Source organism: Tamandua tetradactyla, chromosome 8 (assembly GCF_023851605.1).
Source record: "Tamandua tetradactyla isolate mTamTet1 chromosome 8, mTamTet1.pri, whole genome shotgun sequence".
NCBI classification, from domain to species: Eukaryota; Metazoa; Chordata; class Mammalia; order Pilosa; family Myrmecophagidae; genus Tamandua; species Tamandua tetradactyla.
Genome location: NC_135334.1, coordinates 27,751,865 through 27,777,137, shown reverse-complemented (window position 1 = coordinate 27,777,137; position 25,273 = coordinate 27,751,865). Strand labels below are relative to the sequence as shown.

General features: G+C 42.2%; 1 protein-coding gene across 5 annotated transcripts in view; it reads left to right on the top strand.

Moving 5' to 3' along the window:
- Window positions 1-25,273, top strand: part of TTC12 (tetratricopeptide repeat domain 12) — a 71,086-nt gene that overhangs the window by 17,612 nt on the left and 28,201 nt on the right. For 3 of the 5 annotated variants that reach the window (XM_077112904.1, XM_077112905.1, XM_077112903.1), the window contains 6 exons: window positions 8,936-9,099; window positions 9,684-9,705; window positions 10,303-10,380; window positions 11,253-11,374; window positions 13,897-13,956; window positions 23,234-23,305. In XM_077112904.1, the coding sequence (XP_076969019.1) occupies window positions 8,936-9,099; window positions 9,684-9,705; window positions 10,303-10,380; window positions 11,253-11,374; window positions 13,897-13,956; window positions 23,234-23,305 (518 nt within the window). Of the gene's footprint in view, window positions 1-8,935; window positions 9,100-9,683; window positions 9,706-10,302; window positions 10,381-11,252; window positions 11,375-13,896; window positions 13,957-23,233; window positions 23,306-25,273 lie in introns of those variants that run through there. The other 2 variants (XM_077112906.1, XM_077112907.1) reach the window with 2 other exon arrangements.

Sequence of the window (25,273 nt, the reverse complement as noted above, 5' to 3'; positions counted from 1 at the left end):
AAACCTAAAGAAAGGAAAAAATAGATGTAACGGAAAATAATGAAGTAGGAAAAATGAGATAAAATGAAAAGATAAACAAAGCTAAAAGCTGATTCTAAGAAATTACTAATGAAATAGATATACTTTTGGATATAAAAGAGAAAACCATAAACTCATGCTGAGATAAATTAGTAACTACAAAATTTAGAAGTTTCATGAGGAATGGGATATTTATCCAGTGTCGGAGTATCTCTGCGCAAAATATATTATTAATTACACTAGGAGAAGGAATATCTTTATAGTGTGGAAAATCCTGACAGATATCACCTTAATTTAGTGATCAAGGTAAATATCATCAGTAATGGGACAGTTGAAATTGTTCATCACCAACGAATCAGAATAACGAGAACTCAGCATCACTTCTTTGATATTCCTTCCAGAGATGCATATCCTGAATTTAATCATAAAGAACCATTAGACTATCCCAAACTAAGGGACATGCTATTGAATAGGTGGCTTGTAATCTTTAAAACTGTCAAACCCAAGAAAGTCAAGGAAAAACTGAGGAGCAGTTCCACAAAGCAGAAGACTAAAGCGCCATGACAATTCGTAGTAATACATGATTCTGAATAGGACTTTTTACATAAAGAAGTTTATTAAAGGACAAAAGATGAGACGTGAATGGGGGCTGAGGATGAATAATGTATTTGTATGAACTTCCTGATTTTGATGGTAGTGTGGTTTTAAAGAATGTCCTCATTTGTACAAAATGCCTAATAAAGTATCTGGGGGTGTCAGCCACTTACTCTCAAAGGATTCAGGGGGAGAAAAAAGTTCCCTGGACTGAAATAGCAACTTTTCTCTAAGTTTAAGTTGTTCCATAGAAAACAAAGAAGTACGAGGTTCAGATACCATTGTTTTACAGTCAAGTCCCTCCAAGCAGTCAAAGGACAGATAATCTCCATGTTACACAGTGTTTCAGAGAACACTTATTATATGAAGCTAGACAACTTTGAAGCAAAAGCAAAACAGTGTAGCACTAGAAATGCAGGGCAATATTATTTATTAACATAGAGTTTTAAATACAATATTAGAAAACCAAATCCAGTAGTGAATTAAAAAATAATTCATCATGGTCAAGTTGGACTGTTCAAGGAATGCAAGAATGATTTTATGTTAGAACATTTGCTAGTGTAATTTTTATTTTAACATTTTAGAAAGAAATACCATATGACCATCTTAACAGATATGAAATGTTTTTTCAAAAAATTCATGGAATTCAAAACCCATTCATGATAAACATTCATACCTATCTGAGAATAGAGGAGAACTTGATAAGGGGTATTGACCAAAACCCCACTGCAAATGTACTTGATGGTGAAACAGAAGGATTCTTTTAGAAATCAAAAACAAAGATATTCACCAGTGTTGCTTTTACTTATCATTTAACTGGTTGTTCTAGCAATAAGACAAGAAACCTGAATTTAAAAGTAGAAGGATTTGAAAGGAGGAAACTGTCATTTTTCACTGAAAAATATGAGAGTCTACAGATAAAAATTTGGGAAAATCTATAAATTATTAAAGTATAAAAAAAGAAATTCAGTTATGCCACTTTGAAAAATAATTCGGAAAAATTGTATGTAAGATTATATAAAATTCAATTATACTTATATATTGGCAACAAGTAAAAGAGATTATTTCAAAAAAGGCTTTATTTACAATACCAAAATAAATCCCTCAAAGCATATGTAAGATGTCTATGGAGAAAATTATAAAATGTAATCAAAAAAGATCCCAGTGACAAAAACTGGAACTATATGAGCAATAAAATAAACAATATAGTTTTTTTTATTATAACCCAAAGCATAAGATAAAGGTCCATGAGTCCGTACTGATATAAATGATTAAATAAACATAAGCAAATCTTCCAAATAGATGAATTCCAACTAGTTTAGGTAGATACTCCCCCTTCAAGGAGATGGAGCATAACGTTACACCCCTTAATTGTGCAACCCTTTTAGTGACTTGCTTCCAAAGAATATACTGTAGAAAGGGAGGGAAAAATAACTTCACAATGGAGAAAGGTTGCAAACTCTTCCTTACACATGTGATCAAGGCTAACATTAACAGTGACAAATCATGTTGACAGCATGTAGCTTTCCTAAGATATGCCTGGATCTTCCTCCCCAAAATCCTGTAACCTTGCTCTAACCTTGAGAAAAAACGCCAGATAAACCCAAATTGATAGGCATTCTACAAAATAGCTGACCAGTACTCCTCAGATCTGTCAAAGTCATCAAACACAAGGGAATTCTGAGAAATTGTCACAGCCCATAGATGCTAAGGAGACATGACAACTGAATGTTATATGGTATGCAGTGTTATTTTGGATCCTGGAACAGAAAAGGCATTAGGGGGAAACTAATGAACCCGGAATAGAGAATGAGTTTAGTTAATAAAAAAGTTAACTACGTAAAAGAAGGCCTATTTAGGTGGTGACATATATTTTATCAAGGATGGGAGGATCTGTTTGTTAAAGATGTCAGTGCTACTAACATTATTCTATACATTCAATACAATTTAGGTCAAAAATCCCAAAAGTGTTTTGCTTGGAATTCAAGCTGATTCTAAAGTTCACATGGAAGAGCAAAGGGCCAAGAATAACCAAGAAAATTCTGCAGAAAAAGAATAAGGAGATAACAAAGAATAGCAACAATTCCCCCAACTAGATGTAGGGGAATTTTTATTTTAAAACAAATAAAACTTGGTTTGAAACCATAGTAATTCATGAATGAGGGTTTGGTACTGGAAAAGACAAATAGTCTGGTGAAACAGAATGAAGAGTCTGGGGCAGATTCACACATGTAATAGATGGCAGGCCACTTCAGTGGGGAGGGCAGGGGCTCTTCGACAGATGATGCTGATGTCTTGTACCCTACACGAAAGTCCACCCTTCCTGAGTTAACACACCTTAGGAGAGCACAGGCACAAAGTGGTGGAGTAGGAAGTTTTACAAATTGCTGCCTCTGTTAGAGAAATCAGAGCTGGAAAAGAAGACTGCGATGAACTAGGTGGTAAGTCTGGAACAGAATGGACATTTAGAACAACTACAAGAGTGCCAGAGAAAGTGAGAGGCTGCCGAGAGTTCAAGGTTTGTAAGTGAAAACCTGAACCAGTGTCCAGCCCCTCCTCCCCCCGACTCTCAGCCCCGTGGCAGCAGCTGTGGAAATGGCTGCAGCTGTGGCGATGCAGCCCAGATTCCAGGAGCAGCGAGCTAAATCCAGGGCTGACAAAGGAAACCTCCTCCTCTAAAAGTTGGGTTTGAAGGTCAAGGTCAGACTGTGGGATCTGTGAGGGACAGTGCAGAAGCTGGTCTGATTTCGGTCCTCTGGCCAGCAGCACTCCCAGCTTCCTATTAGCATCCACCTAGATGTAAAGAACTAGTGTTTTTTATGTTCTTTTTTTTTCCCCTTCTGTGGGTGGGTGTTTCCTTGTCTGACAGATCCCTAAGGGCACAGCCTAATCTCTGGCCTTGGTTTCAGCCTTTTCTGCAGCAGCAGCTTCTGGCCTCACATCAGCATCAATAGGACTTAAAGACCCATTGCATATTTTCATTGGACAGGTATTTCTTATTCTTTCTTGAATTCAGTCTGGTGGATCCCTGAGGGCCAGCCAGCACAGGTGCTAACCTCAGTTTCTCTCAGAAGCAGCATCTTCTGGCCTTATACCAGCATCAGAAGAGATATAAAAGGCCAGTGCACTTCTTCTCTTTTTCTTTTTCTCTTTCTTTTTCCTTTCCTTCCTTTCTTTTTGTTGTATTTTTTTCTTTCTCTGTTTATGTTTTAGGATCTGGCGGATCTCCAAGAGACAAGCAGCGATACCATCCTAGGTTTCAACCTTAGAAGCAGCAATTTCTGGCTTCCCACCAGTACATAACAAGACCTGTAGAGAGGCAATGCACTTCATTGTTTGTCCTTGTTTTTTTGTTCATTTGTTTTGTTTTGTGTGTGTGTGTGTGTGTGTGTGTGTGTGTGTGTGTGTGTGTGTAGGTGCTTTATCTGTATGTTAGTATATATATTTTTTCTTTTCTTCCCTACTTCCCCCCACCCTTTCCTTCCTTTTTTTTTTCTTCTTGTTCTCAGTCCGGTGGACTTTGACCATGGCGATTCAGTATCATAAGTTCTTGCCAAAGCAATTAGGCAAGAAGAAGAAATAAAAGGTATTCAAATTGAAAAGGAAGAAGTAAAACTATTTCTGTTTACAGATGACATGGTCTTATTTATAGATAATCCAAAGGAATCCACACAAAAAACTAGTAGAGCTTATAAATGATTCATCAAAGTGGTGAGGTACAGGATCAACACACACACATGCAAAATTTGTGTTCCTGTACACTAGCAGTGAACAATCCAAAAAGGAAATGAAGAAAACAATTCTATTTGCAGTAGCATAGAATATCTAGGAATAAATCTAAGGATACAAAAGACTTGAACACTGAAAACTATAAAAAAAAAATGCTGAAAGAAGTTAAAGATGACCTAAATAAATGGCAAGACTTCCCATGTTCATATATTAGAAGAGTTAATATTGTTAATATGTCAGTATTACCCAATGCATACACAAATTCAATGCAACCCCTACTACAATTCCAGCAGCCCTTTTTGCAAAAATGGAAAAGCTGATCCTCATATTTATATGGAACTGCAAGGGTCTCAGAATAGCCAAAACAATCTTCTAAAGGAAAAACAAGGTTGGAGGACTCAAACTTCTTTATTTCAAATAGTTTTACTAATCAAAACAGTATAGTACTAGCCCAAAAACAGACAAATAGATCAGTGGAACAGAATTGAAAATCCGGAAATGAACTGCTCTAGTTGGCAAACTGAGCAATATACCAGAATGCAATATACCAGAAACGGAAGGGCTTTTAAAAAAGAATTTATTAAGTTGCAAGTTTAAAGTTCTGTGGCCGTGAAAATATCCCAATTAAGGCAATTCAATAAAAATGTCCAAATTAAGACACCAATAGAAGGTTACCTTCACTCAAGAAAGGCCAATGAAGTTCAGGGTTTCTCTCTCAACTGGAAGGGTACATGGCGAATATGGTGACATCTGCTAGCTTTCTCTCCAGGCTTCTTGTTTCAGGAAGCTCCCTGTGGGGCATTTTCCTTCTTCATCTCCAAAGGTCTCTGGCTGTGTGTGTTAGTTGTCATGGCTCTCTCTTTGTTCTGAAGTTTTCTCCAAAATGCTTCCTCTTTTAAAGGATTCCAGTAAGCTAATCAAGGCCTACTTGGCTGGGTGGAGTCACATCTCCCTCTAATCAATACCCACAATTGTGTGAGTCACCTCTCTATGGAGATAATCAAATCAAGTCTCCAACCCATAGTACTGAATAGTGATTAAAAGAAAGGCTGCCTCTACATGATGAGATCAGGCTTAAAACATGGATTTTTTAGGATACATAATCCTCTCAAACCAGCACATAAACCCATACATTTTAAAAAATAATAGCCATCTTTGTGGGTTTGAAGTAGTATCTCATTGTATTATATTGGAGAGGATGTGGAGAAATTAGAACTCTAGTGCATTGTTGGTGGGAATGTAAAATGGTGCAGCCACTGTGGAAATCAGTATAGTGGCTTCTCAAAAAGTTACATATAGAATTACATTGGACCTGGTGACCCCACTTCTAGATATATAACCAAAGAAAGTAAAACAGTGTCACCAACAGACTGTACACTAATGGCATAGCAGGATTATTCACAATAGCTAAAAGCTCGAAGCAACCCAGTGTCCATCAACTGATGAATGGGTAAACAAAATGTGGTATATACATACAATAGAATATTATTTAACCGTTAATAGGAATGGAGTACTGATATATGCCACAATGTGCATGAACTTTGGAAAAATTATGCTAAGTTAAAGAAGCCAGTCACAGAAGACCATATATTGTATGGTTACATTCATATGAAGTGTCCAGAACAGGGAAGTCTATAAACAGAAAATAGATTAGTCGTTTCCTAGGTTTGGGGTGGGGAGGTGGGATGCAGTGAAGAGGGTATGGGGGAGTGATAGCCAGGATCTGTTTTGTTTTGTTTTGTTTTTGTTAATGATGAACATGTTCTAAAATTGACTACAGTAATGGTTGCACAACTCTGTGAATATACTAAAAAACATTTCATTGTACACTTTAAAAGGGTAAATTATGTGGTATGTGAATTATATCTCAAAAAAGCTGCTAAAAAAGAGTATGTTGATAACCTTAAATGACACAAAAACATAAATCATAAAAGAAAATATTGGTACATTTGATGCATTAAAACTAAAAGGAAATTCTCTTCTACAAAAGGCTCCATAAAAACAAATGAAAAGACAAACCATACTCAAGAATATTTGCAAATATATTTAATGAGTCCAGAATTTATAATGAAGTCATATAAATTAATAAGAAAAAAGACAAATAATCAAATAGAAAACTGACTAAGGCTAGAAACAGGAAATCCAAATGACCTATAAACCAATAGAAAGATGATCAATCCCAATAATATTCAGGAAAATACCAGTTAGAACATTAATGAGATGCCATTCCCATCCATATCAGTGGCACAACTTAAAAGTTTGACAACAGCCAGTGTTGACAAGGATATAGAATAGGTACCTTTGTACACTGCTTGTGGGGAAAAACAATGATACAGCCAGATCATGAAGAATGTTGCACATATGTACAAGAAATGTGTACACAGATATTCAATTCAGCATTCTTTGTAATAGCAAAAAATAAACGACCTGGATGCATCAGTAAGAAAATGAGTTAACTGTGGCATATACAATGTTCAAAATGAATCAATGAACCATACATATAAAAAACAAATCTCTAAAGCATACTAAGAGAAAAAGTAGGTTGCAAAATAATGCATATTTTATAAAACCATTTATGTAAATGTTTAAATAAGCATACATACACAAATACTCCAGTAGATTACAAAAGTGGTCACAAATTCCTTTCCTCCCATCAAGGGTAGAATCTAATTTTCCTCCCTTGAATCTGGGTTGGTGATATGATTTGCTTTGTCCAAAAGGACCCAAGAGCAGAGGCTTGAAAAGTTGTTTTTGCATTGGGGCTCGCTCTCCAGCCACTCTTGGAAACCCATCCCTGCCACTGCCAGCCTGTTCTGTTGGAAGAGTGCACACACCTGCCTCACTTGCTCCCATGGTGACAGCCAGCAGTCAGCCAACTTTCAGAAGCAAAGCCACGTAGCTGACTAGAAACTGACCTCAGAAATATATGAGCCCAGCTGAAACCAGAAGGAGAACCAGCCAGCTAAGCCCAGCCCAAATTACTGATCCAGAGAGAATTGTGAGCTAAATAAAGCTAAATAAATGGGGGCTACCTTAAGCCACTAAATCTTAGGGTGGTGTGGTATACAGCAAAAGCTTACAGATACAAATGCTAAACATTAAAACATGCTGAGAAGGATGCATATTAACTTATGGGTGGTGTAAGAATAACGTCCTTTATAACATTTTCTATATATTTGAAATATTTTACAATTAAACGTTTTGAAAAAAAATTTTCCTTTGAGAGTAAGTGGGAACAGGATAATGTTTAGATAATGCCTTTAAGAAGTTTAACTGTCCAGGGAAGGAGACAGGGCATTGGGAGAGATTTAAAGTGTTTTCACGTTTATGAGAAGAAGCTTGTAGAATAAGAAAGGTTGAAAATATTGCCACAGTGGGATAATTAAATTGGTGATGCAGGGTTGCTGTTTGTGTGCAGGAGGATGTGGGATCCTGAGTTCAGGATGAGCGATTGAGCTGATACAGGAGTAGGAACGTCTTTTCCTTATAATAGGAAAGGGATGAGTGTAGAGGTAGCTAACATGGTAGATTTGGTGGCAGGGAGTTGTAAAAGTTCCTTTCTGATGTCATCTGGTTGCTCTTGAATTAATAAGTAAGGCCATCTGTTTAAGATGGTCAGATTTAGACTGGAAAAAAAAATAAAAGTGTCTGGGAAAAAAGATAGTATGAATCTCTTAGGATAGCATAATAAGATAGTCCAATCATTGGAAGTCCGATTGAGTTTGTACTGGTTCCTCCAGGCATCCGTCTTTCTCCATCAATATTCGGCATCCCTAGTAAAGGCCAGAAGAGGTGGACAGTCAGATTCATCTTGGAGTAGGGTTATGTCTCACAGGTGGGGTGGAAGGTCAGCATGTGTGCGGGACGGCGAGCAAAGGGATAGACGAATCTAAGCAGGGTAGGGAGAAAAATGAAGACAAGTGGATAGCATTAAGGGCTGTTGCTATTTGATCTCAGAGCTGCCTGTATTTACATGTTTGTGTCCTACACAATTAAGTTCTTCAAAGATAAGGTTTGTTGTTTTTTATTCATCACTGTATCTGTCACACTCAGCATAATATCGAGCTCATTATAAGCTCTCCGTTAAAGTGTTGTTGAATTAAATGATGACTTAAAACCCTGTTCCTTGAAAGTCTTGGTTGAATTATCCTATCACTTTATCTGAGCAAAATGAATCCTCTTCTAAGTGTCAAAATAAATTAGGTAGAGGGAAATGCTCGTGGTCAATGAGAGGGAGGCGTAAGGGATATGGTGTGTTTGAGTTTCTTCTTTTGTCTTTTTATTTCTTTCTGGAGTGATGCAAATATTCTGAGAAATGATCATGGTGATGAATATACAACTATGTGATGATATTGTGAGTCATTGATTTCACTCCAAGTATGGAATGTTCATATGATAAGAATGTTCATGTTTGTATGTTGTTTGGTTTTATCAATAAAAATAAAAATAAATAAATCCTGTTCTTAATATTTTTCTCCAATTTTGCTTTAAGTTCTTCCCCATGAAATTTTCTGCACTATCCTTTCTAGTGAATGTGATCTTTACTTTTGAAGAAGACATTGTTCGGTTGATTCACTTCTCATTTCTCCTCCAGCCAATTTAATCCAGGGGATGAATTCTGATGACCCAGCTGTGCAAGAGAAAGCTGTCCTCGAGACAGAAAAGAGACTGCTGCTCACAGAGGAGGATAACGATGAGGATGAATGCAGGACCACCTTGGACAAAACCATGATCAGTCCTTCGCCAGCCCCTGCAAAGGTCCCCTTTTTCCTATCATGGAGTCATATAAGTAGATATAGTGAGGAGGTCTGTGTCGAGGCAGAAGAAATAGTTTAATCTCAAACTATCTGATGAGTATGAGATCGTAGCTCCTTTCTTAGATGTACTAAATTTATTTCCACAAGGAAGTATAGGCTCTGGTGTTTTATTTGGGATGGTATCTTTCGGTCATCTTTTAAACAACCCTTTGGGTTTAATGAAAGTTTGTACCACCACTCCCACCCCCACCTTGAATTAATACGTTGTCTTTAAGATTTGCTGTGAAGGTAATATGTTTCACTAACTTATAGTCCCAGTTCATAACAACCAACCACAGCTGGGGTCCCTCTGTCCAGGCAGCTTTATTTCTGCAGACTCAGCCCCCTAGCAATTGAGCCCTTAATCAGTTCTCCTAATTGAAAGTAAGCTTCCTGCATTTGGGGCCCTTTGTTGTTTTGGTGGATAAAGGAGATGACCCTGCTCCTCACCTGTAATTGCCTCCTTGGTTTGCATGAATGCATAAATCAGAGGGTAGTTTTTAAAAGTTTTGTTTCTTTGTTTCTATGTTAACCTCTGTCCTGCAGAGTGCAGATGAAATAAACTCAGGTAAGGACAGCATCTCTTGTCCCATTGTGTAGTGTTTATTTAGGATCAGTTTTTATTGATCATAGCTTCTAGACCCTTAAATTATAGCCTCTGGGCTTAGAACACCCATGAGCAAAAAACTACTGTCACCCAATTCTGTTACCAGTGATTGGGGGTACAGCGCTTTGAGGGTTTTCCCTGTTTTCTATCGGCCAATCTTTTGTAAACTGAGTTCAGTTATTCTGTATTGTCCAGTTTACTCTTAGTTACTCCAAGGATCCAGATAATTTCTCTTTTGCTCAGCCCAGAAGCTCATTATGCTAAACAGAACAAAACAGCCTCTCTTCAAAGAAAAGCTCTTTTAAAAAGCATAATTCAAATTTGAAGCACAATCATAGCCATCATGTATAATAATACATCACACAGATTACCAATTAATGTCAGATTAACAAAATGTCATCTTAGTTGCCTCTGAATTTGTATGTGTGTGCCTCCATGTGTATGCATGAAAAGTGTGGCTCTCAAGCCCTAAAGTAGCTTTCTTCTGAATTTGAGTTAAAGAATTGATTATAGTATTTGGATTTTTCTTTTTTATATTTAAAATTACTCTGCTGTCAGAGGCCTTCTTGGCATCTTTGGAGAAGGATGCAAAGGAACGAGCCAAAAGAAGAAGGGAAAACAAAGCCTTAGCAGATGGTAATTGTCAATCTTCAGTTTTCAATAGCTGGAATGACTTGTATTGGAAACAGCACATATGTCTATTATTCTGGGAGTTGAAGACATCAGGATTCCCAGTCAGCCACTTCGTGATGGGCCCGAGGCAGTGGGGATCTGGCCAGGCAGAAATCCTGGGTGGTTTGCTCTCTGCTCCTGCTGCAACTGGCAGGGCGAAGGTCACAGCCCTCAGCCGGCCTCCACAGCCAGGCCTCTTTCTAAAGCATGTGGATGGGCTTAGCAGATCCATGTAAGTGCTTCTTTAATCCGAAATGTTATGAGCAGGACTATACAATCCTTGGGAAGTAGGGAGGGATGGGAGTGAGGTGTCACTGGCTAGGCTGAGGCATAGATGGAGAAGAAGTAAACTAGAAAAATGAAGAAATCAAAGAGGTAAGAAGAGAGAACAGAAAAAAAAAAAGGAAAAGAAAGGAAGAGGGTGTGGGGGGAAGATATATATGGCAGTAGTACTAGCATTAATCTTATACCACCCAGTGGTTTGTATGCTCCAGATCTGAATGATTCCATTCGTGTTAGAGAATTAATTTTTGACCCTCTTCATGAGGCATTAAATTGTAGAGTTAGTCTTTGTGGCAAACTTGGATTGGCTCTGAACCTTGAGGTAGAAGCATTTACTTTTTCTGAGAATCTACTTAAAAGATGGGGATGGGGGAGTGTTGAGGGGGGGAATGCCAGCCCTGTAATATCTGCAGAGAGAAACAAGTGATAAGTTCCCTTTGGATCCACGTAAGCTATGACCCTGAGCATAGAGTTGGAAAACCAGGAGAATAAAGTATGAAAGCGTGTGTTCAGTGTGTGGTAAAGGTTCACCTGTACGACTTTGATTCTCCTAGCCCTAAAGGAGAAGGGTAATGAAGCGTTTGCCTGCGGCGATTATGAAACAGCTGTCCTGTGCTACAGTGAGGGTCTGGAGAAGCTGAAGGACATGACAGTGCTGTACACCAACCGAGCGCAGGTCAGTGACCCGCCGGTGTGTCCACGGGTTTTCTCAGGGCTGTAGCCACCACGCCTGCGGAAGCAGAGGAAAGCAAGGCTAGCTGTCCTGGAGCTGGAAAAGGTTTAGTAACTGACTCGGGATGGGGACATGGGGGAGCTGATTTGTAGGTCGCATTTGCCAGTTCCCTTGGCGTAAATACGCTCACCACGGTCCAATTCCAAGCCATCAACTTGAAGTTCACTGAAGGAGGGGTTGGGAAGAACTACACGTAATCAACTTTCTCTTGAGAGTATGTCAGCTCCAGCACATCACTAAGGGATGATACTTTTCCATGCAAATAAAGGAGAAAATCATGGAATGGCATGAGCTGAAAGAGCTTGGAATTCTGCCTGCACTCAGTTTGCCCAGCTCCCTTTTGGGTGGCTGTCCATGTTCCTAAAGTCTGCTCACCTGTTAATTTCCTATTTGTTGTCTGAATCTCTGAGATTCTGTGAGGGAGATAACTCATGAGCCAGTTTCTCAGAAATTTTGAGTTTCTGAAATCCCTGTTCCCTCAGTTTGTCTCACAGGTGAGTTCAGTTGCTTGGAACCCTCATGCAGCAATTTAGCTGCTACTTAATGAAGGGACAAAGTTGATATGCTTCAGTTGAGACAAATGTCACTTGGGACCTTTTTTTGAAAAGTGGTTGAGTGTTTGTGGGGGAGGACTTCTCTGTTGCTCGGCTCTGAGAAATTGGCAGCTTCATGAGACATGACCATCTGATGGCCATGGTGTGACAGCAGGATGTGCGGGAGCTGAACTAGATGCCTTATCATTTACGGGAGGGAGAGAGTGCGACAGAGCTCTTGTCAGCTCCCATTTCTGTGACTCAGCGTTAAGGACATCTTGCTGTGGTGTGTTAAAGAAGAGATTGAAAGCAAGAAACAGGACTTTAGGAGGCTGAAAAGTCTGGGGAGTGACAATGATTTCATGATAAATAAATCCAAGGGCAGTATGACCCTATTAGTTCAGCAGTTTGGATAAGGCTGACTAAAGCTGAGGTATCATTTGCCTAACCCCACCTGTTGGGGAAAATTGTAATAAGGAGTGAACTGGTAAACAAGATAGCCGGAGGTTGATTTAGCAGTTTGCATTTTATCACCCTAACAAGATTATAAGCTTTTTGATGGTAAAAACTGCCATATAATTTTTTTCCCTAATGTTTTATTTATGATAGATGTTCAATGAATCGTTGTTACATAAAATCAGAAGCACAAGTCCATTTGAGGGAACTAAGTTTCTGTTGATTCTTGAAAGAATCATTTATGTGCAAACAATTAATACAGTAATTGTAATCCATTTTTATTTTATCAGAAAATTTGGTCTCCAAATTGAGGCTTGCTCAATCACATCAGTTATTCTGAAGATATTTGAAAGCAGTAAGATTGAATTACTTTTTAAAACTTATGTAATTCAGCCTTATAGCTAATTCAGACTGTCTATACCCTGATTCATCAAATTAGTTACATTTTAACCATGCTTTGATTAGTTTTGGAGAATCACATTAAGAATGAATGGGGATAAATATAAGTAAATGCAATGAAAAGCTTTGGGGAAGCAATTCCTTCTAGCTTACCCAAGGAGAAAGCTTATTCAGAGGCAAATAAACTCAAAATGTGCTGCCTGGTGTTACAAATCATTTGAACTATTGACTATTTTAAAAATGTCTCCCCAGTCTGCATGCAGTGTTATAAAATACTTAATAAGGACCCTGTGAATTGAGTATTGTCACTTGCTAGAAAGAAAACCTACCCTTTCATCACTATGTTTTTCTCCTGGAGCTAATGTTATGATCAATAGACTGCTGGTGTAATTTAGATAAATCTGGAGTTTAATTGCCATTGGGAAAAACTAGTTCTTTTTAAAATATGGAAAAGCAAAGAAGAATGGAAATGTTATAGAATGTTGAGCCAAGCCTTTTGAAAAGAAAAAAGAAAAAAGTAAAAGACTGTGCAAAGAAATTACTGAAGCCCATTCAGGCTTTTTCAGTGTCTGTATTAATCCTGAATAATAATGGCATGAACTCATGACTACACTTGTCTAGAAGTATGCTCACTTCTCCCTCCTGTCCCCTGACTTTCAAAATGAAACCCAGACCCTAGAGGAAAGGACGGTGCTTTATAGAGTCTCGAGCTTTGGCTCTCCTAGAGGCCTCGGCATCTGGCAGGCAGCTCCTTTCACATCACCACCCTCTCTGATTTAGTTCATTGCTCCCTCCCTCCCTCTCTTCAGTCCCAGCGTGGTAATGACTTACTGCTGGTGCCCGGCCTGGGGTTCTGTAACATCCTTGTTGCTTTCCCTAAACTCTGCCCCTCCCTTGTTAAATAGTCCCTTTATTCGAAGCTCCTCTGTTACTCAGTATGAGAGTACCACCTGTTTCCTGCTGAGACTCTGATAGGGTCAGGGCCCAGTCGCTCCTCACCCCCAGTCCATGGTTTGTTCTTTTTGGGTGGTTGAAGGACGAGCTGTGGGTGAGCACCAGCTGTTTGTGTCATTACAGGCTTATATAAAACTCGGGGACTACCAGAAGGCACTAGTGGATTGTGACTGGGCTCTGAAGGTAAGAGAATGATTCCTTTTCCACCTGATGGTGCTGGGCTGGTTTGATGGGATGTCCTAGACAGTCTTGAAGGGAATAGAAATGAGCAGCCAGTGGATTGCAGTAGGAAAAGGGTACAGACTCTGCAGCCAGAGCCTCAGTTTCCTCATCTATAAAGCAGGACAGAATAGAATCATAGTGAGAGTTCTATAATGCACATGAAGTGCCTTGCTCATAGTAAGCTCTCCGTAGAAGCTGCTGCTACTGTCAGTTTTCTAAGGCTTTACATTGCAGAGGCTCATCCTTTCCTATCGTGTTAGCTGATGCTTTGTTCCATGTGAGAATGGGAACTCTTCTTGGTCTTTTCTAGTGCCAGCCCTGAGAGCTTGCTTCTACCGCATCGTCATTCTTCCTCATCAGTTTGTGCCTTTTCCCTCCAGCCCTCATAGTTTGGAAAATATAACATCCCCCATTTGTAGAGGAATAATCAATGAAGAATTCTCACTGTTCAGCCAGGATACCAGTCAGACCGTAGGCAGATAGCATCATAGTCCATATATCTCCTCCCAAATCTGCCAGCCAAAGGGGAGCAGAAATGCGGAGTACGGATGGAAATAATAGACTTTAAGAGAAAACTGCTAGGGATATGATCTCAGATGATTAAATATTTAAATAAGCCTTAATCTGCATCCCCCTAAGTTACTGTCATGGGGGGCTTTAACTAAACAACTGAAACCAGTGCTTTTCAGACTTTCACTGAAGTGCCGCTGATAGCAGAGGGAATGAACATGGGCCACTCAAAGGTCTCCTTACAGAAAGCATGAATTTTAAGATATACATTTTATCTTTAAAGCCCTTGCTAATTTTGCATTGCCCTACCTAAAATTTGCTGGGTTTTATATCAAATAAAATTTAAAATATTGTTTTAAATAATTTATGCTCAAGTAAAATTGAAGTGCTGGAGAACGTGCCCCTTTCCCAGCTTAATGAGCATGTTTCGTAGCAACACGCTGGCCACACCCACCTGCCTGCTTTTTATTACAGGGTAAGCAAGGGAAACAGGAATGACTTGGAAACTCACCTTTTCTAATAATGGTTCATAAAACACTAGGGAGCCTCCAAAACTGACTTCCAAAGTTATTTGATTTCTTTATCCTTTAGAAAGTACAGGGTGTGGCAAATCTTATCCAATGTCACTGGTGCAATCTTTAAGAACTGAGAACTGCCCAAAACCGACAGTATCAGATTCCTGACAGCTACACTGATCTGCTTCTTCACCTTGTTTGATCTTATGCCTGTTATAGAAGAGAAAGGCAAGGGAGTTTTCCTTTGTTGTTCCAACAATAACAGCAAGAGCCACCACTCACTCACTGAATGCAGGCCACGAGCTGCCTCAAACTAACCTCGCAATTATCCTACTCTGTTATATTCTGTCCTTCATCATTTATTTTCTCTATTTTTCTGACAAGGAAATTGTGCCTCCAAGACTACCTAAGTAACCTGCCCAGGATGGCACAGCTAGTGTCTAGCTGGAAATGCGTGCTCTCATCCACCTACTGTATCCGGCCTCTAACCTTGAACTTCATACTTGCTGGCTGTAGATCTCATTCCCTGCTGTGGAAAAAAACAAAAAAAAAAAAAACAACCAAAAACCCAGGTCTCCTCTCAGGTCCTCCAAGAAGATATTTTGTGATCTGGAAAGGACCAAAGAGGTGTCGTGCCATTGTGCTGATTTGTGCTGATTCAGGATAACACACCGGCCTGTTCCCAAATGTTAATTGTAGCACAGTGTAATTAATGGTGAAACAGAAGCAAAGCAGGTGCAATGGAACTGACATTAAAAAATGCTGACACTCAGCAGCCAATCTTGTTAAATGCCCATTGAGGCTCCCAGCTGAAGAGGTTTGGGTAAACACTTGGATGGATGAAGGGAAAAAATATGCACAAAGAATTCTAAAAACTAATAATGGTTGATGACTGTACGTAGAAACTGTGGATTAGAAGAAAAAAGTTTTACTTTCTTTAAAAGTAATATATCGCTAGTGAATGTCACTGGGACTCCATTATTAATAATACTTGTACTTTCATGACAGTTTAATATTTTTTGACACCTTTGAATTGGTAGAGACAATCCCCTGTGATAATATTTCAAGGACGACATTTCTTGTCAGGAAAAGATAAGGTGTGAGGCTGGTTTTAGTTATCATCAGTCACTGTTTTTTAGCAGAACACTTTTTTGGTGGAATTCCTTTTAAGGGAACCTGGGGCTCATCCGCAGAAGACCTGGGTGAGGGGTGACACATGATCAGAGGAGAAGGGGCCCATTAGTGAGAAAATCCATCAGCGGTCCTCAGCTTCAGTGTCCACAGAAGGCGAGGTCACAGGGACACCCCCTCCCAGGAGGCTGCGGACCAGGCCTGTTTCTTCCTGCCCATTGTAACGCCGGTGCTCTACCAGCGACTGTACTGAGAATATTTGGCTTCCAAGGGCTTCCTCTTTGCCCTTTGACTACTCCTGTCTTGCTAATTTATTTCCATCCTTTGTGAATTCACCACGGTTCACTCCTTGGCTCCCTGTCTTTCTACTCTCTGCAGTTTCTCCCTCAAAGCTCTCATCTCCTCTCATGAGTTCAACTCTCATCTGTGCATAAGGCTATTGGACCAACTTACCCAGGCCTTCCTGCCCCAGGCTCCAGGGCTACATTTTAGTGGCCTCATTGTCTGATGACCAGTAGGTCTAGAAGCAACCTCTTCATCTCCCCACTCAGTCCCCACTCTCCGTCCTGACTTTGCTCTTTCCATGATACACCATGTCTTCCAAGCATCTAGACCCCAAGCTTTGACTTCACGTCCATCTTTGCCCCCATCATGAGTGGTTGTTTGATGCTGGTCAGCTCTTGCTTTGACCTTTCACCTCCACTGTCTCCTGACTTCAGACATTAGCCGCTCATTCTGAAGGACTCTTTTGGTCTCCTCCCTTAATCTCTGCCTTTCCCTCTTCCAGTCTTCACGCTGCCTCCACACCAACTTTCCTGCACACCCCTTCTCCAGTGTGCTACTCAGGGCTTCCCCACTTCCCAGCCACACTGTCAGCTGAAGCCCCTGCTACTCTCCCACCTCTGAGCTTGCTCTCCCCATCCTCTCTTCATCCTCTTCTCATCCCCTCTCCATATCATTCAAGATCCAACTCAAATCCTTCCTTGTCCGGGACTTCTCGCTCAGCGTCAAGCCCCTGGCCGGCGAAGGGGACAGAGGAGAGAGAGACAGACGCAGACAAACCGACTTGAATGGCAGACACGAATCCGTAACACGCGGCGGTTGTGAGCACAGACCTTTACTGGAGCTAAGCTTGCATTCTTTGTAACAGGTTCCGCGCGGGCTAAAATACCCCACGGGGGAGCAACCTCTATGCGGCCGTCAGGTACGGCTCCCTGCGGGTCGTCTCGCTCTCCCCGTCCGGGTAACACCTTTATATACAAAATCCAAACCCAATGGGCTAACGCCACGTATACAAGGGTGATTGGTAGACAGGGTTGGCGGGCGCGTACGTCATACGCGGAGGCAGGATGCGGGCGCCATCTTGGCTCACTCGATGGGCGGGGGGAACTCTAGAGCAGGCTGCGGCGTGTCCACTAGGCCCGACCCGGGAGGCGGCTCTCCACATCTCCCCCTTTTTTATTCATTTTGACCCAGTGTCTCCATTGATGAGTGAGCTCCCGTGGGCCACTCAGGCCCACTACATGTTTTGGTGCTTTGGGGAGTCTGGACTAGGCTTGCTAGGCACCAACCAGAATGCCTCCTCATATAGAGACCGGAGAGCCCGTGAACTGGAAACAACGTGACTCTCCCTGCAGTGCTTCGCCTCGCAACTGGGTTATGTAGGGGGGCAGGAGAGCGGCAACCAGAGCCGAGAGCGTCATTAGGTGTCTCTGTGCAATGGCCGGAGTCTAGTCTGGCCAGGACCGTGACTCCGCCGTAGAGATCATCCTTAGACAAAAATTATGACTTCTGGTGCCGCCTTTTACACCCGGGACACGGCCATGGGCTTTGCAGCAGATCCTGTTTTCGAGCGCCCCGCCCTGAGTGGCCGGGACGGGTCATACAGTGAGGGGAAGGACTGGGTAGCGGGACGGTCGTTGCCAGGAGCATCAGGGGCGAGTGACATAGCCAACATGGTAGTGACACGTAATTGCTGCTGTGTCTGGAGCAAGCGTTCTAACAAACATTTAACAGTGACTAAACCCACTAATAGTCCCACTGCCACGAGGATCCAAGTAGTCAAATTGGGCCAAGAGAACCATGAGGTGACTCGGTTCCACAGACTTTGTACAGTCTCGCCCAGTTTGGAAAGGTCGAAATCAACGGGGGTCAACTTGATATCCCCAAGCACTCGAAGGTCTGAATCCACCTGTTGGGAGAGGTTAGTAAAGGTAGGGAGGTTTTAAAGCTGGTCCCCTTTCTATACGATAGAAGGGTGACTAGCGCTCCTGTTGTCATCTTGTCGTTCGTCGCCATCATCAGCAGAGTTGGAGACCGGATCTGGTGGCTCTGGTTGGAGGCTTATCAATTTTCTGGGCAACAGTTCCTTGGCGTCCTCGGGCGACGTCACGGTTCTCACCAGTCTTTCCGGAACCCACACAGGTTGACGTCCTGGTTCCTGGGGAAAAACACAAACAGAGCCTCTGGCCCAGCTGAGCACTGGGTCAGGGCCTTGCCATTGTCCTGACAGGACATCCTTCCAACGGACTAGACCTCTATGTGGAGGACTCGGAGTAGTGTGCTGAAGAGCAGGTGTCATTCCTAGTGAATTTTCATTTAAAAAATTATATGTAAATAAGGCTACAGACAGTTGAGCCTTCGGGGACAGGCCGTGGCCTATTCCCCCTTTCTGTTTTTTGAGCAAGTCTTTAAGAGACCTGTGTGCTCTTTCAATGATTCCTTGCCCTTGAGGGTTGTAGGGGATACCATGTTTTAATTGCACTTCCATATTTGCACAAAATCTTTGGAAGGCTTTGCTGGTGTAAGCGGGTCCGTTGTCTGTTTTTAATATTTTCGGCTTACCCCAAGCTGCCCAAGCGGCAAGGCAGTGTGCAATTACTTGGTGGACTCTTTCTCCTGATTCGGCAGAGGCAAATAAAACTTGAGAACAAGTATCCACTGTCACATGCAGGTATTTAACTTTACCATACTCTGAGTGATGGGTGACATCCATTTGCCAAATGTCTCCCGGGATGAGACCTTTAGGGTTAACCCCAACTGAAGGGACTGCTCTTTGTTCTACACAATTTCCGCACGCTCGGACTATATCTCTAGCTGTCGCACGTGGTATATTAAACCGCCTAGCTAGGGTACCTGCATTGATGTGAAATCTGTCATGGAATTCTCGGGCTTGCTGATATGGTGTCAGCGCAGGGAAGATGTGTGGCTGTCGAGTGGCTACATCTACTATGTGATTTCCTTGTGCCATGGGGCCAGGCAGGCCTGTATGCGCTCTAATGTGAGTTATGTAGAAAGGATGTTGTCTGGCACATATTGTCTCTTGAAGTTTGATAAAGAATGGTCTTACTGAGGAGGAATATTTTATAATGCCCACCGTCTCTAAAATATGTACAGAATTTACAACGTAAGCAGAGTCAGAGACAACATTTAAAGGTTCGGAAAAACTTTCCAGGACTGTAATGATGACCTGTAATTCTACCCATTGAGGCTTTTGTGGTTGGAAGAGCACTGTTTTGGGAGTGTCCCCTTCCATATAGTATGCTCCTGAACCGGAGCTGGAGCCGTCCGTGTACACGGTGGGGGCGCCCACTAGTGGCTTAGGCGAAGTTACTTTAGGAAAAATTACTGGGTGTCGAGTAACAAACTGCAAAAGGGGGGCTTTTGGGAATTGATTGTTAATGCTTCCTAGAAATGTACACCGGAGGATGGCCCATTGATCTATGCACCCAGTGAGTATCTCAAGTTGCTGGGAAGAGTAAGGTACTCTGAGGTTTTCAGGTTGCTGGCCGAAATGTTGTATGGCCCTTTTAATTGATTCTAAGGCCAGATCTGCAACAGCTGTAGGATAGTGCTCTAGGACCTTTTTTGGGGAAACTCCAGGGTGAACCCAGAGTAATGGTTCTTGCTGCCATAGCACTGCCGTGGGTTGTAACTCTGTCGGCAGCACGCAGGCTTCAAAAGGCTCACTGGGGTTTATTCTTTTCAGAGTAGCGCTGCTGAGTGAAGCTTGAGCCTCTCCCTGGCCTGCCAACTTTTTCCAGGCGCCTATGAAACAGCGGAAAATCTGTCCATAGACTTCTTGAGGGAACCCTGTTTGATTCTGGGAATGGGCACCTTTCCCCAATAGCATATCTGCATTCCACCCGCCACGTCTCCCCGCTGCGTTTTTTGCGGCTTGTTCCTCAGCCAATTCCTCAAACCATGCTTTCCAATCTATGTATCGGCCTGGTGGCAAAGAAGCACGGGCCAACTGATATATATCTGCGGGTGTGTGATTCAGGGCGGAAAGGTTTTCAACCATATTCAATGTAAAAGGGGCATTGGGGCCATACTGATGGACGGCCTGCCTCAACTCCTTTAAGACTTTGTAATCATATGACTCATACTGATTATTACCTTGGGGATTGATAATAACCGGGTACATTTCTGAAGCTGGTTCTGGCTTAAGCGGTTGGTAACCACTCAGCATACCGAAAGGTCTAAAGGTTGAAAAAGGAATCCAATTCCAGAAATGCCTCCCTCTATTGTTTGATGACGTGGGACCCTGAGGGCCTGCGTACGCAGGCGGGGGGCACAGCTGTAACTGCCCCTCCCTAGACCAGCCTGTAGGGGGTTCCGGGTCTCGCAAAGGAGGGCCACTGTAATTACCTGATTCGGCCACCAGAGGGAGCCCGTGGTGAGGGTTTTTGGCGAGATCACCAAAACCATTCACCGGAAACCGCCGCGCCCCTGCAGCAGGCGCTGGCGGGGCGGAAGGCTGCGTGGGTGAGACAGGGGGCCTCCCCCAATCGATCAGCGGAGGCGCGTCTGCACCCTCGGTCTCATCACCATCTGACTCTGAGTCAGAGGTGTCTGAACTAGTGCTTGACTCTGGCGGCTTACAAGTGGGCGGCTCACTTTCACAGGAGCCGTCCGCTAAAAGGGTCTTTAAGGGAGCTAACAAAGGTGAACTTCCTGACTGCCCCATGCTTGCAGTCGGCACTGGACCTTAACCAATCGGGGAGCTCTCCCGACTCACTGGGGCTACCTGAACGCCCACAGCCCTTAACTCTCACGTAGCAGAAAGCACTTACCCTCTCACGTTGATCAGGCGCGGAGGTTCCGCCGTGAACCCGAGAAGCACGTCCTCACCAGCTCGGGGAGAGGCAGCAGAAGAAGGTTCCCCGTACGGGCCACCACTTGTCCGGGACTTCTCGCTCAGCGTCAAGCCCCTGGCCGGCGAAGGGGACAGAGGAGAGAGAGACAGACGCAGACAAACCGACTTGAATGGCAGACACGAATCCGTAACACGCGGCGGTTGTGAGCACAGACCTTTACTGGAGCTAAGCTTGCATTCTTTGTAACAGGTTCCGCGCGGGCTAAAATACCCCACGGGGGAGCAACCTCTATGCGGCCGTCAGGTACGGCTCCCTGCGGGTCGTCTCGCTCTCCCCGTCCGGGTAACGCCTTTATATACAAAATCCAAACCCAATGGGCTAACGCCACGTATACAAGGGTGATTGGTAGACAGGGTTGGCGGGCGCGTACGTCATACGCGGAGGCAGGATGCGGGCGCCATCTTGGCTCACTCGATGGGCGGGGGGAACTCTAGAGCAGGCTGCGGCGTGTCCACTAGGCCCGACCCGGGAGGCGGCTCTCCACACTTCCTCTTTTGCGTGACTGTTTTCATTCAAACTAGGGTCCTTTCTACTGAACTGCCCTTTTCTGAAGGAGATGGATGTTGTTTTTAAACCCTTAGGCTCTGGTTTCAAATCCCAGCTCTTCAACTTACTAGCCAAGTAAGCTGTAAAATGGGGATAAGGAAGTTTATGTGAGATAATCCATGTCAACCTTCAAGCTCAGTGTCTGGCATGTAGTAAGGACTTCAAAACCATGAGCTATGATTATTATTACTGTCACTCATTTAGCAAATCAGGAAACCAGACATGAAAAATGTATCTATAAAGGCCTCTCTGAATATAACAGTTTTTGTTACCTCTTCTATATTATTTTGCTTTTTTTAGAAAATTTCTTTTACCCTAAAATGGATTGCTATTTTTGTAACTGCAGCAATAGAAGCTACCAACGTATTGCCTGGCTCTGCACTACTTGTTTTACATGCATTTCCATCTCACAGCAATCCTAGAGAGAGCTCCTGTTGTTATCTTCAATTTCCAGCTGAGAAAAATGAGCATTAGAGAAGTTAGGGGACCTTGCCAGCATCCTACTTCTGCTGATTCACCTGGGACTTTTTGAATTCCTGGTCTCACTCTCTTAACCTTTTAAACCTAAACCCCTCAAGGGCATCTGACCCAGCACAATGCCTTGCATATAAAGGGGCTCAATAAATATTAATTAACTTAATGTTTCTAATTTCAGTTTATGTCTCTGTGCCAAACCATTCCCTGTGGGTTTCTAATTCGGGGCCAGGCAGGTGCAAGGCCACCTGTGTAAATTGTGGAGTCTCAGCCATAAATTTCAGTCCTACCTTTTGAAGAGGCCATCCCCTCCTGATTATAAGGGATAAGAATACAGTTCCCATAAATGAATTGTGGTTTATTTGGGATGAGGAATTTCCTAGGCCCACTAAGATGTAACTTAGTCCACCCATAGTACTTTTTCCCCCTCACTTCTAATAAACCAGTGGTTCTCAAACTTGGCTGCACATCTTACATCATTTGAAGAGCTTAAAAATTATTGAGGCCTGGGCTCTACCCCAGAGACTAGTTTAATTGATATGGGGTGCAGCTTGGCTAGCAGGAGTTTTAAAAGCCTCCCAGGTGATTCTAATGTCCAGCCAAGGATAACAGCTCTTCTGAACTAAGGATTTCTGGTTTGCCTCCTGATTGAGTCCTATTAAATGGAAATAAAAACTGGCAATATCATGAATTAAGTTGCTAGAGAGCTTACTTGTGCATCCAGACTTCTTACAGGCATCAATTGGTTTGCTCACAGTTGCATAGAGAAGTTTTAATGGTCCCCTCTGGTAGCTGTCCCAAGACCCAAAGCTCTGCCTAACTCAATTAGCTAGGCAGTCAGGGGTGTAGCTGATGACTTCAGATCTTCCAAAACATCTGATAAGTCATTCCCTTTTTATGCAGTGTGATGAAAAATGCACAAAAGCATATTTCCACATGGGAAAAGCCCACCTGGCCCTGAAGAGCTACAGTGAGGTGAGTTCATGGGGGACTCTAAGTAGCATGTTTGATCACAGAGGAATGCCTCAGATTGGCCCAGAAAAGAACCAGGTCCCACTAAGTTGATTTTGATAGTAATCTACGCTTAAGTATTTGCTAAGTAAATGGTAAGATCTGAGAGCTGAAAAGGATGTTGGATGTCACCTGCTGCAGAAATCCCTTCTTTGGCCTTGTTTGGCCCTGGAAGGAGCATCTCTGAAGAGATGAAGATATAAGCAGAAAGATGAAAGCAGAATTCACTTGTATTCTCATCACACAAAGTTAACCATCCAGATACATGTATATACAAATACGCTGTATATCTATTAATAGCAGCTATATTAAGATTTATAATTCACATGCTAAACAAGTCACGTATTGAAAAGGTAGAGTTCAGTGAGTTTTTTTATTCGAACTTGTGCAACCATCACTACAATCAATTTTAAAACATTTTCATCACCATTCCCCCAAAACCCTGTACCTATTAGCAGTCACTCCCCTCTGCCCAGTCCACCCTAAACTAGATAAGCAACTAGTCTACTTTGTCTCTGTAGATCTGCCTATTCTTTTGTGAGTGGTTTCTTTCACTTAGCATAATGTTTTCAAGGTTTATTCATGTGGTGTTCTGTTTCTGTACTCTTCCTTTTATTGTAAAATAATAGGCCATTGTATTGATAAGCCAGATTTTATTTATTCATACATCAATTGATGCACATTTGATGAATAATGTTGCTATAAACATTCATATTCAAATATACATGTGGACATATGCCTGCAGTCCTCTAAGGGGTAAAATTGCTGGGACATATGGAAACTCTATGTGAAGAACTGCCAAACTGTCCTCCAAATTGGCTACACCATTTTACATTCCCACCAGCAGTGAATGAGTGTGATGGTTAAGTTTATGTGTCAACTTGGCTAAGTTATGGGCCCGTTCGTCTGGTCATACCTAAGAAACCATTGCCTAATCCTGTGCTTTTGTTTCCTAGGCTGCTTAAAGCAGATACCATGAAATGGTTTGGCTTGAACAATGGAAATTTATTAGCTTACAGTTTGAAGCCAAGAAAGGTCTAAATCCAGGCATCATCAAGGTGCCACTTTCTTCCCAAGGACTGGGAAACTAATTCTCTCTCTCTGTATTCATCCCATTTATAAGGACTCCATTAATAGAATTAAGACCCATCCTCAATGAGGTGGGTCACACCTTAACTGAGTAGCCTCATCAGAAGATCTCACTTACAATGGGTTAGATTTAAAACTTGTTTTTCTGGAGTACATACAACTTCAAACCACATACATCCAGGGTCATGAAGATTTATGCCTATGTCTTCTTTTAAGAGTTTTATAGTCTTAGCTCTTATATTTAGACCTTTGGTCCACTTTTTGAATAGGGTGTGAAGTAGGATCCCTACCCTTCATTCTTTTGCATGTGGTTATCCAGTTTTCCCAATGGGAAAATAATGGGACATTATTGAGGAGACTGTTCTTTCCCCCACTGAATGGTTTTGGCACCCTTGTCAAAAATCATTTGAACAAAAATGTTTGTATTTATTTCTGGGCCCTCAGTTTTGTTCCATTGTTGGGCACCTGTGGTTGTCTTTATTGGGAAATACCTCTTAGAGATGTTCCTACAGCCTCCCTAGGGCCAGTCCCTTTGCAAGGCTGGTTTCCATGGAGATAGGGCAGTGAGTCTCCCTGTGAGGTTGGAACTGACTCCACTGTGGGGGTCCTCCAGCCAGCATCTAGCCTCCTTCCCCCGAAGCTGGCAACAGCACTGCTGAGATGCTATATTTCCACTCTGTTCTGGGTATATCAGTGTGTCTTGCAGAATCTTGGATCATTAAAGATAAACATTTAAAAAAAATTATTTTATTTTTATATACGTCTATCCTTATGCCAGTACCGCAGTGATCCTGCATGGCTTTTTTTTGGAAAGAACTTGGCTTTTACTTTGGATGAACTGGG